This window comes from Vidua macroura, chromosome 2, assembly GCF_024509145.1.
Source record: "Vidua macroura isolate BioBank_ID:100142 chromosome 2, ASM2450914v1, whole genome shotgun sequence".
Lineage (NCBI taxonomy): Eukaryota > Metazoa > Chordata > Aves > Passeriformes > Viduidae > Vidua > Vidua macroura.
The window spans coordinates 5040128-5055686 of record NC_071572.1 but is presented as its reverse complement, the minus strand read 5'-3'; the positions used below and the strand labels follow the sequence as shown (position 1 = coordinate 5055686).

General features: G+C 39.8%; 1 protein-coding gene across 6 annotated transcripts in view; it reads right to left on the bottom strand.

Moving 5' to 3' along the window:
• The window catches only part of SLC37A1 (solute carrier family 37 member 1), a 35570-nt gene that overhangs the window by 13467 nt on the left and 6544 nt on the right, over positions 1 to 15559 (bottom strand). For all 6 annotated transcript variants that reach the window (XM_053971274.1, XM_053971276.1, XM_053971271.1 and 3 more), the window contains 7 exons: positions 14938 to 15058; positions 12820 to 12898; positions 11871 to 12006; positions 10314 to 10390; positions 8267 to 8433; positions 7265 to 7302; positions 2758 to 2841 (listed from right to left, as the gene is read on the bottom strand). In XM_053971274.1, coding sequence (XP_053827249.1) covers positions 2758 to 2841; positions 7265 to 7302; positions 8267 to 8433; positions 10314 to 10390; positions 11871 to 12006; positions 12820 to 12898; positions 14938 to 15058 — 702 coding nt within the window. The remainder of the gene's footprint in view (positions 1 to 2757; positions 2842 to 7264; positions 7303 to 8266; positions 8434 to 10313; positions 10391 to 11870; positions 12007 to 12819; positions 12899 to 14937; positions 15059 to 15559) is intronic.

The window sequence follows — 15559 nt, the reverse complement described above, 5'->3', positions numbered from 1 at the left end:
CCTCAAATATGTATTTGACTGTAGGCTAGAAAGGATATAACAGCAGGCTGTTCCATTTCCAGTGCTTACTGCCAAGATGAAAACTTGGATTAATATTTGCTAAGCTGATGGGGGAAGAAAAAAAAATAAGTGCTGAAAAAATTCAATTCTGCTATTTTGCATTCAGTGATTCTAAATAAATTCGGTTTTTAAATAACATCATTTAGAAGAGGGCACCAGGGAACCATCTGGACACCTGAGCCCAGACACTCAGCACAGTTTTAGAAGCTGCCATGCAGCATCCAAAATTCTAGACATGATTGTTAGATGGGATGCAGGACTTAGAGGAGTCCAGTGTCTGGGCTCAGGTGATAAAGCATTAACCAGAAGACAGAAAATACATCTAGGGACCTTTGACATGGCCCTGCAAACCTATGTCATGGCCCAGGAGTCACTCCATCAGCATAAAAAAATATTTCTCTTCTGAATTACTGGAGCAATTTCAAAACTTGAACTATTTTAACAGCACCAATTCAAACTATAAGTTATTAAATTTTTTTAAAATACGAGAGAGAGAGGAGAAAAAGGGGGGAAAAAAGAAGGGTTTAAGCAGTGAAGCTCCCCAGTGGATTCTAGATGGTGTCTGAGTATCTCCTGCACAATCAGCACAGCAAAGCCAGCCAGGACTGTCTGAGGCAATGCTGCTCATTTCTCAGACAAGCAGCTCTCAACCTGTTTCAGAAGAGTGGGTAAATATTGCAGCAGAGGTGACCAAAGTCCATATAACTTATTTAAACTCATGCTGGGAAATTTTGTCGATGATTTGGGGGTTTTTATGCTGCACACAGCTGAAGGATAAATAAACCCAGCAGTTTGTGCTTGGCAGAGATGACTTGTACAGCCTTGCCAGCTTGTCTCAGAGCATGATTAGGCATATGGCACATTCTTGATCTCTGGGGAAGGATTCATTATCCCACAATTTTGTGTCATTTTTAAGAGGCCAACCTAACATAAGCAGCAATGAAGGCACAGAGGTATTCAGCTCACGCAGCCAAAAACACATTCTGCTTTCAATCACTGCAGATCCTGAGTATTTGCTTCCTTTTTACAGTAATTGCAGAGGTCAATGAAAACCCAGTAAAAGCTGCCATTCCAGTGTGCTTGGAGACCAACCCATAAATGCAAAACATCTGCTGTTTGTGGAGGCTCAAAAGCTGACTGTGAAAATCCGCTCCCAATAACTGCACCACAACCCCTGTGAACAGGGGAAGATGTTCAGCTTGGCTCAGACAGGAGAAACTTGTTCTTCTGTCACTGGCAGAAAATCAGGAAGGCCCAGAAAGCGACAAAGAAGGGGCTTTGATGACTTTTTTTTTTCTTTTTAAACCTTGTTGAGACGCTGTATTACAAACATACCCCAGCTGGCAGGGTGGAGAGAGAAGGGGGGATGTTCCCAGGATTGCCAGCAATTCCCCCAGCTCATTGTCCATGCTGTCCCTCTGTCCTGCTGCCAAGGGACACCAGTCAGTGGGACAGGGGTACATTTTCCTCACCCTTTGCTAGGCAGACCCTTCACAAGGTGGCAGTAGCAGAGTTAAAAAGGAAATCTCTGTCTGCTGATTTCTGTGTTTTTTTAGCTCTGTCATCATGATTTAGAATCACAGATTGGTTGAGGTTGGAAAGGACTTGAAGATCATCCAATTCCAACTCCTTTCCACAATCCCAGGTTGCTCCAAGCCCCATCCAGCCTGGCCTTGGACACTTCCAGGGATGGGACAGCCACAGCTTCTCTGGGCCACTTGTTCCAGTGCCTCACCACCCTTTCTTCCACACATTTTAAAGAATTTCTTCCATAAATTCCATCCTGTCTAAGGACACCTGCTGATATTTTTACATCTCCACTTACCTTCCAGCTGGCTGTGAAATAGCACTGACAAATGTTTCTGGGCTGAAGACTGTTGTTGGGCAGCTCAAAACTAAAATAATTTACTCAGTACAGAGGGGGGTTTAAGGTGTATTGAAGTGTTTCCTTAGCAAAAATTTCAAAGCTTTTTTTACCAACACTAATTATTCCACCCTGTGAATGCTCATTATTATTCTATGGGCAAAGGATAAAGAGAACAGGAAGTTTCTATTTTCCTGGAAAAGTTCTGAAAGAAGTTAAAAAAAAACTTATCCTGTCAGGATACAATGTGCCAAGTGTACTGAATACAAACACGAAATTTCAAATGGAAATTTTCAGTTCATGTCCATCACAAGATAAAATGGTATTTTGCCCACAAAATGGGCAAGTCCAGAACTCATTTTCTAGTGAGAAATAGCAGCCCTTATGGTTATGAGTTTTAAGCAAGACTTTTGTGAATCATTGTGTATATTTAGAACTCTCCATCCCCACATATAATCTTGTTAAGTACAGACAGCTTTTGAAAGGAAAAGGGAGAGAAGTGAGACTGCAAGGACGGGTCACAATGTACATAATTGAAATATTTCAAGTGGGCTGCCTTTAAAGTATTTTGCAGTGCATTATTTTTGATGGAATGGTATCAAGACCACAAAAAAAACCCAGCAAATTGAGCTAGCACTGCCATCTCACACAGCTTAGTTTGCATTATTTATGGCAGCTAATGCTTAGTTCCCTCCTCTGAAGTTACATTTGTGTGTGAAGTTGGGCAGATTTCAGCATCACAAAAAGAGGAATAATCTTGACAAACAGCAGATGTTTCACGTGAGCCTTAAGAAATCTTCTATGCTATTTTACAGCAATATTTTATATTTTACCTGAGATTTGCCATTTTCCTTAGCATTTAAGGGTGGCATCTGGATTCTGCACCGAGAAGCACCATTCAGGAAGGTTTTAGAACTCTGAAAAAAAGAAAAACTGCATATTTCATATTTTTTCCTTTTTTTTTTTTTTTTTTTTAAGGATTGTATTATTGTCAATCATCTCTCTGGAACAAGTTTTTGTGCATTGCAACATATACATAACCCCAGCTGGAGCATCTTTAATTTGATGACTGTGTTTTTCAAGATTTTCAAGTGCTTACACAGACCTATGGCAATGGACATAAAATGCACTCACAATTTGATCTGAAGGCTTATTTCACACTGGTTTATACAGAAGAAGCTGAATTTAGAGCACAGTCATGCCCCTCTCTTCAGCTGCTTTTTCCTCTACTGAGCTTACTGACATTGCAAACTCAGTTTTTGCTCTTAAGCAACAACTACAGAAGTTGTTTTGTTTCATGAAAACCTTGATTTTTCACCTTCCTAATCCCTTTAAGAGAAAAGTTGATCCCTTTAGCTTATATTCTATAACACTGTATTCTTTTAGCCCATTAATGCACTGAGTGGACAGGAGTATTGATGAGGAGTCCAGCAAGTTCCAGAATTAAAAATGAGACAAAAAGCTACACTTTAGGCACCAGATGGACTTGCTTTTTATCCTTACTTATTAACAAGTACATTCCTTTGTCAGTTCACACCAAAATGCACTGGAAAACACCACTGGAATTCACTGCATTCACTGGAAAACACCTTTCTGAGATCTTTAGTCTAAAAGGATTTATCAGGGACATTGAGGTTTGTCTGCTGAATTAAATATACAGCTCTAAAGCAGGTTTGCAGTCAGGTATGGAAAACCTATTGCTAAATCCAAAAGAAGCACTGTGCATTCCTCAGGGATGAGATGCTGAAGTGTCTAATCACACACTGGACACCACATTAAAAAAAAAAAAAAAGAACAATAAACACCCCTACAAACTCTGCCCCAGAAAACCCATTCCTCAAGCTCACAACCACAACTAAGAATGCAAATCCTCACTGAACAATCCAGATCAAAAATCAATCACTGAGTACTTCTTCCCCCCCCAAAAAAAATCAAGAATATGTATTTCAGTATTTCTTACACAAATTGCCCTTCATCAATCAAATCCTTCTAAGAAGAAAATATACTTTTGAGGATAAACTGGGGTAATTCTGCAGCTCAGTACAGAGCTGAGGCACAAGCAGTTTTGGACATGCATTCCTCAAAATAAACCAACAACACTCGAGCCTCCAGGGTCTGATAGAACAGATTTTTATCTTGCAGAAAATCTGGCTCTTGTCAGAAATGTGATTTACAAGAATCCACAGGGAAGAAAATCCATCACCTAGAGACAAGTCATCTACATTTTTAATCAGCAGCTCAGCAGAGGAAAAATGAATGACTTTTTCATTTGACTGTCAAAAAATAAGATTTACTATGGCAAGGAGAAAATGTCTAGGGAAAAGGACTAGACTGAGAGGCTGCACATTTAATACTTAGGCTTCTTCCCCCTTTTCAGGAGATAAAAATTGCAGACTGGTAATTTTTAAAAGCACAAGCACTTTGCAACAGGAGTTTAAGGGAGGGAAGTTTTCTGGGAATATGAAGTGGAAACAAAGGAAGTACTTAGAGTACAAAGGTTTGTATGAACATCATGGAACTACGGGGGGAAAAAAGGCACAGGGAGGAAAGATGAGAAGCAATAAAACCAGCTCTAAATCACATTTCCCAAAGGGGGGAAAAAAGTTAAATCTCCTCTTTAACTTTCATAAGGGGAGTGCAGGAATTCTGAAGAACACCCACTGACTTCTCACTTGCATTTGTCATAGGTACAGCCCTTCAGAAAGTCAAGATTAAGCCTCCAATGCCAGCATTTAGAAGCACTTTATTGTCCTCAAGTATTTATTTGGAAACAAATTTCAGATGGGTAAATCAGAGCCAAGATGAATTGAGGCAAATGAAGCACAGCCCAGGAAACCAGAGAATAAAGAGAAAGAACCACACGCTCAAGGCTCTGTGCCTGACTCTCCATCTGTGGTTTTGGACAGCTCTATGAAATCAAGATTACTCACCACTACAAACTCTGTGGAAATATTGGGCTCACGACCATGCTGCAAATAAACATGAGACCAAATTCATCCAAGACTGACATCACACAGAGGGGACTGTGATCTCTCAATCTTAATAGAAACCCTAAGTCCTTCCCTCGTGCTGAGCATTTATTTTAGTGCTGCTTAAATTTAACTGGCCTCATTCTTCCACAAGGAGATTTAGTTTTTAGCATCAGCCAGCAGAGCTGCCTGCACCTGCCCAGGACATTCGGCCAAAATTATCACAGCCTTATGAGAAATGCAAGTGTGCACATTTAATGCCTCAAAAAAAAAAAAAAAAAAAAAATTCTATTTGCAAAAGCACATAAGGTTGTTCAGGTTGTTACCAGAATGACTGAACAAAAAAGGACAGCAAGTATTTTACAGCTGCCAAATTCTATCCCTTGTACAACACAGATCAAATATTTTTTCCCTATTTTACTACATCAACCTCCCTTCCATTAGCACTCACTTTTCTTTACAGTCAGAAGCTGTCATCACCACATCTACATCTGGACATCTTGAACTTCTACCTAATTAATTTTCTTAATTTCTAAGGCCACCTTCTGAGGTGAACAGAAGGTGTGAGCCCCTTCCACAAGTGCTTAGAATCCTTGCAGACCACTCAGGAGTGAAGTATTTGGGCAGTTTCAATGACATAAAGCTCCCCAGGACAAGACAAACCTGAATCTGAGAAGGTTCCAAGGCAAGTGGGGAAGCCCTGTGATAAACTCCTCCCAGATTTCCAGATGTGAAATGGGAATAGGGAAGAAGAAACGACGCCTTTTGCTCTGCAGAGCAAGGTTTCCAGGGAAACAGGAGGTCAAATGCATCTCACACAGTGAGAGTGAGCCTGGAGCAGTGACCCTGCTGCTGTACCTGTGAAAACTGATTCAAATGCTCCTCCTTTTCTGCAACTGGGGAAATTTGCTCCTAAAATATTAATTTTTTTGTTAAAAGCATCATGATAAGTAGATATTCCATGTCAGAATTTTCCACACTAGTTCACTGAGACATATGAGCAACAGACTGTGCAGAGCTCTTTAGTTATGCTCTCCAGTTAAAGTGTATTTGAAACAAATAAATATTTATTTCCATAATTCTTAACTGGATATTCTGTAAAAACAATGCTCTGAACTACATAAAATCTAAGGAAAATGGGACTCTTTAACAGCAGGCAATGAGAGTCACTTAAAATACTCTCATATTTGACAGAAGTTACTTCTAAGAAATGAAAGAGAAAAAAAGAAAAATACAGAGCATAGTGTGAGCCCACTTTGTCTCACAGGAATAAAATAAGAATAGGAGTTCCACAGACCATCAAAAGCATTCAGAAGCTTTATCAGAAGTGCTTCATATGAAGATAAAAAAAAACATTAACTGGAAAAGAAGAGAGAACACAGACTAGAAAAGCTGCCTTCAATTCCTGTTCAAGAGCATTTAAAATGTAAAATACCATTGATTTAAAAACATTAGATGGTAAAAAAAAAGAGCAATCAACCCTGTACAATCTACCTGTGAGACTGGAAAAGAGAATGCATAGTTCACCTGAATCCACATGTACAGACAATTTCCATGTGGGATTCCCTTGGGACTTTCACCAACAGCCCTGATTTGCCCTCAGACATGGGAAACCTCATGGCCTGCTCTGCCAATCCCCTCTACTATTCCAAAAAAATACTTGGAAATGTGGCAGACCTGATTGCCCAAGGGCTCCTGGAGCAAGAACTGCTCCAGATTTTGGCTGCACTAGAGACAAACACAGAGCAGAGTCTCAGGGAACGTGAAACAAGATCCTGTGAGCACAATCCTGAACAAAACTGGGCCAGGAATGACAATTCTGTCATGAGAAGTTATACACAGCTGGTCTTCCTAATGCTCTCCTTGTTGCCTTTCCCTGCTTTTTACTTTTCTCCAATTCCATTTGGATTGCCTTCCTCTTGGGTTCACAGCTTTACAAGGCAGAAAAGGAATCATCTCACACAGTAACTCAGGATTTCCTAGGGAAATCTTTCCACCACTGACACCACACTTTCTAAAATGTTTCACTCTGAGCACACAAAACACCCTGTGAAGATGCTCAGGAAGACTGAAGAAAAATAAGAAAACTCAAGAAAAAGAAAAAAAAAAAAAAAGGAGATGAACAGTTTTTACTTGATTTACTGTAAGATCAGCTGTTCCAAAACAAATTAATTCACCTCTTGATTCATTTACTTTGAGAGAAAATAAGCTCCTGGTTTACCAGTGAAGCACACAAGACCAATCATTGCCTCAAGCACAGCATCAGTTGAAACAGCCTGGCACAAAGAGCCACACACACAGTGTGATTGACAGAACCATCTTAATAAACATGTCTATGGCAAAAATCAAAAAAGAAAACACATTTACTTACACTGGACGGTGTGCAGGAGCAACTGACATCTTTAGGATCTGAAATAAAATACCACACATAGCTAAGAGTGAAAACAAGCCTAAGAAATCTCTTAAAACACTTTAAAACAGTGTAACTTACTGCCAATAAACTGACAGTAAAGATAAAAAGTGCTACTCTGGCAGTCCAGCTAGTTACAGAATAATTCTTGTATCTGCCAAAATTTACCTCCTGAGACAGGACAGTAACAGTAAAACAAGCATTCACATCTCTGGGTCTGCAGAGGGACAGGATGGGGCATTCCTCTTCAATTTGAAGTGTCAAAAGCTGCTCCCTGAGCTGCCTGCTGTAGCTGATGGCACAGAGGATGATGGGGTGGGGTGAATGGCAGCACAGAACGTGCCCTGCAGCCACCTGGCACCTTCTGCCAAGGGACACTGAAAGCATTTCCCAACACAGAAAGCATTTCCCAACACAGGGGCTGCAGACACGACAGTGGGCTCAGTTCTGGAGTGTCACTGTCAGGGGCTCTGGGGCACAGACCAGAGGAGGAACAGCTGAGGGGGTTCAGGGGTGTTTTATTGCTGTCTGTAATTCCCTGCCAGGAGGGGACAGACAGGGGGGTCGGGCTCTGCTCCCAAGGAACAGGGAGAGGAGGAGAGGGAACGGCCTCAGGCTGGGCCAGGGCAGGCTCAGGGTGGACACCAGCAGGAATTTCTTCACTGAAAGGTTTGTTAAATAATGGAAGGGGCTGCCCAAAGAGGTTTGGAGTCCCCATGGTGGTGTCCAAGGAAGGCCTGGACGTGGCACTCAGTGCTCTGGGCTGGGGACAAGGTGGACATCAGTCAAAGTTGGACTGGATGACCTTGATGATGATTCCAACCTCGATGATTCTGACTGGATAAGCTCTTTGAAGGCACACAGGCTCTTCTCCACCAAGTGTTCTGGGAAGAAGCTCTCTAAGCAGGGGCACAGCTTGAGGAGTATGAGCCCCCCATGGCTGTGTCCCACTGAAGCACTCACGTTCAATAAGGAACAGGAAACAAACAACCCCCATGACAGCCACGACGACCCCAGGCACCACAAAGGAGAGACCCCAGCACGTGGACACCCAGTAAGCAGCAATCAAGGATCCCAAGATATTCCCCACTGAAGTGTGTGAATTCCAGACTCCCATGATCAAACCTCTCCTGCATTTAAAAACAAAAAACAAAACACACAAACACACAAATATTCATTATGAGCTTTAATCTCTTGAGAAAAGTGTATCAAAATGGCTGTGCAGCTGTGGTGTCAGTGAAATATATCATATGGTTCTTTAACTGATCATTTATTTATGCTACAATCTCCACCTGGCAATTTCAAGGCACTGTTGTAAATACTCTGTGCATGACACAATTTATCCTGCACCTACTGGCATTTAAAAACACCACCAGGGCTTGCATATTTCTGGACAGTTTCTTTGATTAAAACAAACATGCTGATGTTGTGTAGCATGTGGACACCAAGTGTGATGCTTTTGGGAATAAAAATCCTCCTGCAAACACATTGTACTGATAATCTGATGCTTGCAGGACATATCAGACTTGTCATGCAGAAGAAAACAAATTGTGGAGGATATGTGGAGCAAATTCAGTATTTTCTGATCCCATTCTGGACTTGCTGGGCTCTGGTAGAAGATGACACCTGCACCAGCTTGGCTAAAACACACATCAGGTTCCTGTCTGCCTGGAAATCCCACACTGGAGCTGCTGCACATCAGCTCCATCTGAGCTAAGGAAAAGCACAAAAATCCCACTGAACTCATGATAGCAGGGATTTTTTTTTTCCCCTTTTAAGTCATGGGAAAACTGCCTTGCCCTCAGCAGGATTTTACCTGGAGCAGCCTAACTTGAATAAACCCAAATCTTTTCCATGGCCTGGAGACAAAATCTAGGAGTTCTGCTCATGCTTCAGGGAATTAGAGCAGAATGAAAACAAAGACCAGGTAACTGACATTTAAACCAGAGCCCTACTCACCAGCCCACTGTGTGGCATCCTAAAAGTAAAGGATGTTGCTTTTGCACAAAGCAAAGCCTGAATAAATGTATTTATTTTGCACAGACTCCCCAGTCTTGTTCAACATTATACGACAGTTACCATTCTCTGCATTTCCTAATGGAAAATTAGTTTGAGGCTACATATTTTTAAACTATAGTGTGGTTTATATAAAAATCAAATACTGAATTTCAGTACGTCCTTCTCTGGAACTGATTAAAAATAATGCCCTACATATACAAAGGATGGTACCACGGTAGCATTATTATATGCTACATGCATCAACCATTACCAGAGTCAGTGGGTTTGGCATGTAACTCTTGCAAAATTTATGGAAAATTACTGTATGGTGTGACAAAATAAACATAATGAGTGGTCACTGTGCAGGATTAAGAGTAAAAAAAAACAAAACCAAAAAATAAAAACAAAACAAAAAAACCCAATAAAAAAAAAAACAAAAAAAAACAAACAAAAAAAACCCCACAAAAACAAACAAACAAAAAAAGCCAAGCAGATGATTTAAAGAAGGTGATAAAAGAAAGGTTAAATCAGTTGCCATATGTATTTTGCCTTCTAAAATAAGTTTTCAAGTTTATGTAAGTGTGTTAGAAAAAAAGACATTACACAAAGGTATTTTTTACAGTTACGCCCTGACAGAAATCAGTTTTGAATCAGAAATGAAAACACAGGAAATTTCACATTAAAATGGCATAATAACAGCCTTTACTAAGAGTAGTTTTAGACTGTTTATATTTACAAGAATAATTCTAATACAATTCTGAAATAATTCATCTGAAAAAGAGCTATCACAAACACTGTTTTGACACAAGAGAGACAGTTTCAAACCCATATATAAATTAAGCAGCATAACAAAGGAAGCTCCTCTCAAAATTCTAACTGCTTTGTTTCATTAAAAAAAAAAAAACAAAACTGAAACAACACAGCCTAAGAAAGATATTTAAATAGATTATAATATCACAGCCCAGAATTAATTGATCTGTACTTCCAAACCTTTGGATTATGAGTAATTTACCTTCCTTTTCCAAACCAGTTGCCAATACATGTAACGACACTCGGCCAGCCAGTGGTCTGCACCAACCCATTGGCTATCTGAAAGTGTATTAAAAATAATAAATTAACATTTCCTGTCATAAACCAGGCTCCTACACAATTCCTGCTGAGTGCTGCATTGGGAAAAGGAAGTCTACACAAATGCACTGAATTTAGAAATTTAATGGAGGGTTTTGAAAGCATTTTTTTCCCCCACAAGAATAGACAAGTTACAAAGTTTTGCAGAGATTCTTCCCTCTACCTACATCTCTATAATTAGTTTATGATTTAAATCACAGAATACTGTAATTCAGTTACATATTTACCAAAAAAACACACTGCTCTGAGCTGAAAAGAGAAGTGAATTCCCCACACTCACGCAGCAGCATAACACTTAGCTCAGCTTGAGCATATGGCAAAGCATGTTTGCAATCAAATAAAGCAGAAAAAAAGACAACTTTAGGGGAGACTGGATAACTTTAAAATGCTTAACAGACATCTGTAAATAAACTGAGAGGAGGAATTTAATTTAATATATTCAGGGAGAAGTAAGAACTATTTCAGTCTCCACATTGCACAGAACATTAACTCATCTCAACTCCTAAGAAGCTCCCTGTCTACAATTGCACCATAACACAAATATCACGATACAAAACCTCACATGCACCACGAGCATTTGAACATGCAACAAAAGCCAATCTCACTCTACCCAACAAAAACCAATGGGGTTGGTGGTGTGAGAGCCCCCTTGGAGTTACAGGGCTCACTGAGCACATCCCACAGGGCAGAGACAGGCAGCTCTGTCCTGGAAAAGCCCTGATCCCAGAGGGCTGGGCAGTGACAGATTAATTGGTGACAAGGTTACAGCAGTGCTGTGCCAGGTTAGTATCTCTCCATGCCACCTTGCTCACATGCAGATGTGGCAGAGGGGAGAGTGTTACTGCAACAACACAGAAAGCAGCAGTGCAAGGTGCAGACCTGAACAAAATGGTCCCAGTGCCAAGCCTACCCTGGTCCTGAGCTAAATTCCATTCTGGCCAATGGTAAAAAATCTTGTGACACCTGATCAGAGCTCTGAAAAATCTCCCACAGTGAACCTCGTTACATAAGCTGCCTATTCCCAGCCACACCAGTGTGGGAGACTGCTCATCATTAGCAGTGTAAATGGAATTTTCCTGCAGAGAAAGCCAGGATGTGTCACTCAGGTCTTGGCAGACTGACAGAAGTAAACACCGCTTGTTTCAAAACTCACCCGCATTTAAGCTTGCAAAGATCTGATTGCTGATTTGACACAGAGTGAAACACATTAATTTGCTTTCAAAGATTTCTTCCACTAAAAAAAACACAAACCCACCATTTTTCAAAAATCAAGCCTGGGGGTACCCACTCTATCACTTCTGCCTGTCATCAACAAGATATTCCAGCATTTACATCCTCCCACCCAACAACTCATCACTGTGTGCAAGTGAAAAACCCCCAGTATTACCCTAAACAGCACCATGGGAGGAACTCTGAGTGTCTAAATGAACAGTGTGCCTACCTGGGCCATGATGTAAAACCAGAGATTATGCACATTATAGAAATAACCCAATCCAAACATTGCAGTGAAGAGTCCACTGGCGAGCATCCCCCCTGTCAGATAGTAGCGGATGGGCAGCCGCTCTCCGATGAGTCCACTTGGAACAGGGGAGGAAACAGAGAGAAAAGCCATCATTAAAAATGAGATCACACCCCAAAAGCCTTCACAAATGAAGGATATTTTGTGTTGTTTAATTCTGGTTGAGGAGAAGCTCTACTGGTAACTGCTGCTTGCCTTCACAGCAGCAAAAGAGCCATTTTTAGGATGTGACAGGAGGGAAAAAACCCTAACAAAACACTTCAAGTTCATTAATTGCTAAGTTCTGACATCTGCACAAGCATCTTTCAGGGAGATACTCATCTGGAGCATGTTCAAAGTCATTTACTTACAGAGTCATTTTCCAAATTATGCATCTCCAGCCACTGAAAGTCAGACTTGTCTCCCTTGCTAACAATTCAAGTCATGAAGGTTCTGGCTTTAGTCAATGAAAAACATCATCTCCAAAGAGCAGCTAAGACTGCACACTTCAGGATGGGTTTGGTAGTATTTTTAGGAGGTGTCTGCTCCCATTCTTTGACTAAAGAAAGCCAGGACAATAATTTTGACCCAATCAGTGCAATTTGGAGACTGACTGGAGATTCATTGACTGATTAATTTACATTCCAGATGAAAAAAAAAGAAAGGCTAGACTTCAACCTGGAAAATATTCCTGCACAAGGCAGTCAGGATTGGTGCAGGTAAAAAGTTTTCAGTGTATCAGAGATTGATACCACTGGGGCTCAGAATCATGCTGGTTTTTTTTTTTCCCATCAGCAATCAATTTCTCACTCTCCATCAGAACCTCTGCAGTATCAGTATCACAGAAGTCAAACAACCCCATAAATAAATAGCAAAGAGAGTGAGGTTTTACCTTAAATACATCCCAACTGCATATGCACACAAAAATGAGTAATCCAGTGCTCCCAGTAGCTGTTTGTAGTTGCTCTTATCTAAGAATAATTTTCAAAACAAATCATCACTTTAAATGTACTAATTATTTCCCAACCATTTTTACATATAACAAGAAAAATGTCAGTGAATGTGCACTGACATTCAATTTCCAATAGGCACATTTAGACTTCAATAATCATTCTGCCAATATTTTATTTAACAAAAAAAAAAAAAAAATACCCTTCTGCCTCTAACATATTAGGAAAATACTGGTAGGCCCATCCTAAACTCTACCTTATTTAAAACAGCATTTTGACTGTTTTCAATCAGTTATTAACAAGGTTTTTTTTTTTTGTTTTCATTAGTTATTAGCAAGATGCCCTTTTCTTAAAAGACCTCAGGCAACAGAAAATCCATAATCCAATTTAACAGACTTGATTAAAGTGGTAAGATGAGTTGCAAAAGCATGAGGTCCTAAAAGTCAAAATGTCTAAAAAAAATCCATCATCATAGAGGCTTTTAAACAATCAGCCTTATATTTTTAAACATATAAGTTATTTAAATATTTAAAATATTAAGTTATTTTTTAAAAATGGGTAAAGCCTTTTGCATTTCATTTTCCAACTATTCACAAAGCACAGAGAAGTTCTGCTTAAAAAAACCCCACAGCTCTGCCCTGCAGAGCAAACAACCACAATCACACCTAAATGGGAACTGCAGACAGGACAGAGGGAGCAAAGGGGCTCCACCCTGATGGAAACACCAAGTCAGCTCTCAAGGGACCTGAGCTCATACCCAGACAGTTTGTGCATTTATTTTGCAATAAATTGCCACAATTGCTATTGGCTCTGAGCAAGAAGTCGCAGATATTAAAGCAAATTCCTTCCTCCAGTGGTTTTCTATCAAAACTCCCAGCTGTGCCTGAAAAATACCTGAAAGAACAAGTCTCAGTGCCATTCCAAAGGGGCAGCTTGGCAATAACGGCCATGGAAAAAGGAGGACATTTAGGCTGAGAAGTCTCCATTAAAAAAAGTCAATCAATATTTCAGACAAACTCAATCTCCCCTTGGTCAAAGGACAAGAAACACTCCCCAGGTTTAAGTGCATCCCACCTGGGGGATTGAATTTTTTCAGCAGACCCTGAAGCAGGACTTAATACACTGGATTTTGTCCACAGAAACCCCAGAGCTCAGAGCTTTAATTATCTTTGAAGAGAGCAGGACTTTTTTTAAAATTGCTAATTAAAGACTAATTAGAATGTATGGCTACACAGACTGGGGTGGACTGGCACATCCACAGAATGGGATAATCTGTTTCACTGATGTTTCTGGTAGCATTAAAAGTGTCAAGGAATGATTCAAAGTCTCATTTAAAGTCAAATACAATTAAATTAAAATTAAATTGTCCAGTAGGCATTTTTTTTTTCCTATTCAAGTGAAAGGCCAGGTTCATAAACTATCCAGTAAGTTGTCAAGTCTCTCTTGCAATGAAGTCTCCCCTTTTTCTTCATTAAAATGGAGAGAAATATATTCCTTCAGGCAGATAAGGACTCTGCAAAGTTCTAATTTAGATAAGCACCAAGTAATTTCACTTAAAAGATTGCTTGAATTAAACAAGCAGAAAATGATAACGACTGATTTTATTCTTCACCCTTTTTTCCTAAGCAGACCTGCTAAAGACAAAACCCATTTTCTGACTGAAAACTGATCTACTGAAACCATCTCTTAGATATAACAAGTAAAATAATATCACTTGTTTAAGGGACTTTAAGTAGCAAAAAATCATAAGGTAAGTCACAACTTCACTTTCTGTGGAGAAGTCAGTGGGGACATGAAAACAAAACACCCCTTCCATGCACATCCCTGACATGTGAAGAAATAGCTAATTATGAATATATAATAATAATCTAATTATGAATATCAGCTCATTATTAAGAGAAATCAGTGAGGACATGGAAAACAAAACACCCCTTCCATGCACATTCCTCATATGTGAAGAAATAGCTAATTATGAATATATAATAATTAATAATCTAATTATTAATATCAGCTCATTATTAGGAAAGAAAGATACAAAACCAAAAAAAGCCAAGCCTTACCAAATGGCTCCCATCCACACTGAGAGGCATTAAATGGCTTTTTGACAGGCTGGATCTGGGCAGCATATTCTTTGTAGGAGTCAAGTTCAACTTGACTTGCACAATGCTTATGCAGCTCTCCCTGAAACAGAAAGGACATTTGAAAATGGAAAATTCACTTGCAAACTGGGGACTGATAACTCTCCTACAGCAAGAAATTTAACAAATCTGGATTTATATGTACCTGTCAAACCTACCAAAATCAGCAAAATTGTTGGCCCTTTTTAATTGCTTGGTATTTTGCTGGGTGAAGACACCATACCATGGTTAGAAAAAAACATTCTACAGTAAACTGGTGCTTCTGACAGTGAAAATCTTTGAAGTTCTGCAGTAACATCAAGTACTTTGCCCACTGTTACTGCCCAGTTTTATGCAATGCAGCACTGGGGGATTTGGTTTGTGTTTGGCAAGTTATAAACACTGAAGATTAAAGTTACAAACCCAGAATTAGAGAATTTGTGTCATCAGCTCCACTGGGAACAGCCACAAGGGTACAGAAAATGATGACCATGATGCTGAACAGTACTGGGAACACTCTTGTAAATGCCAGTGGAATGTTCAACTCATCAACTTTTCTCAACCA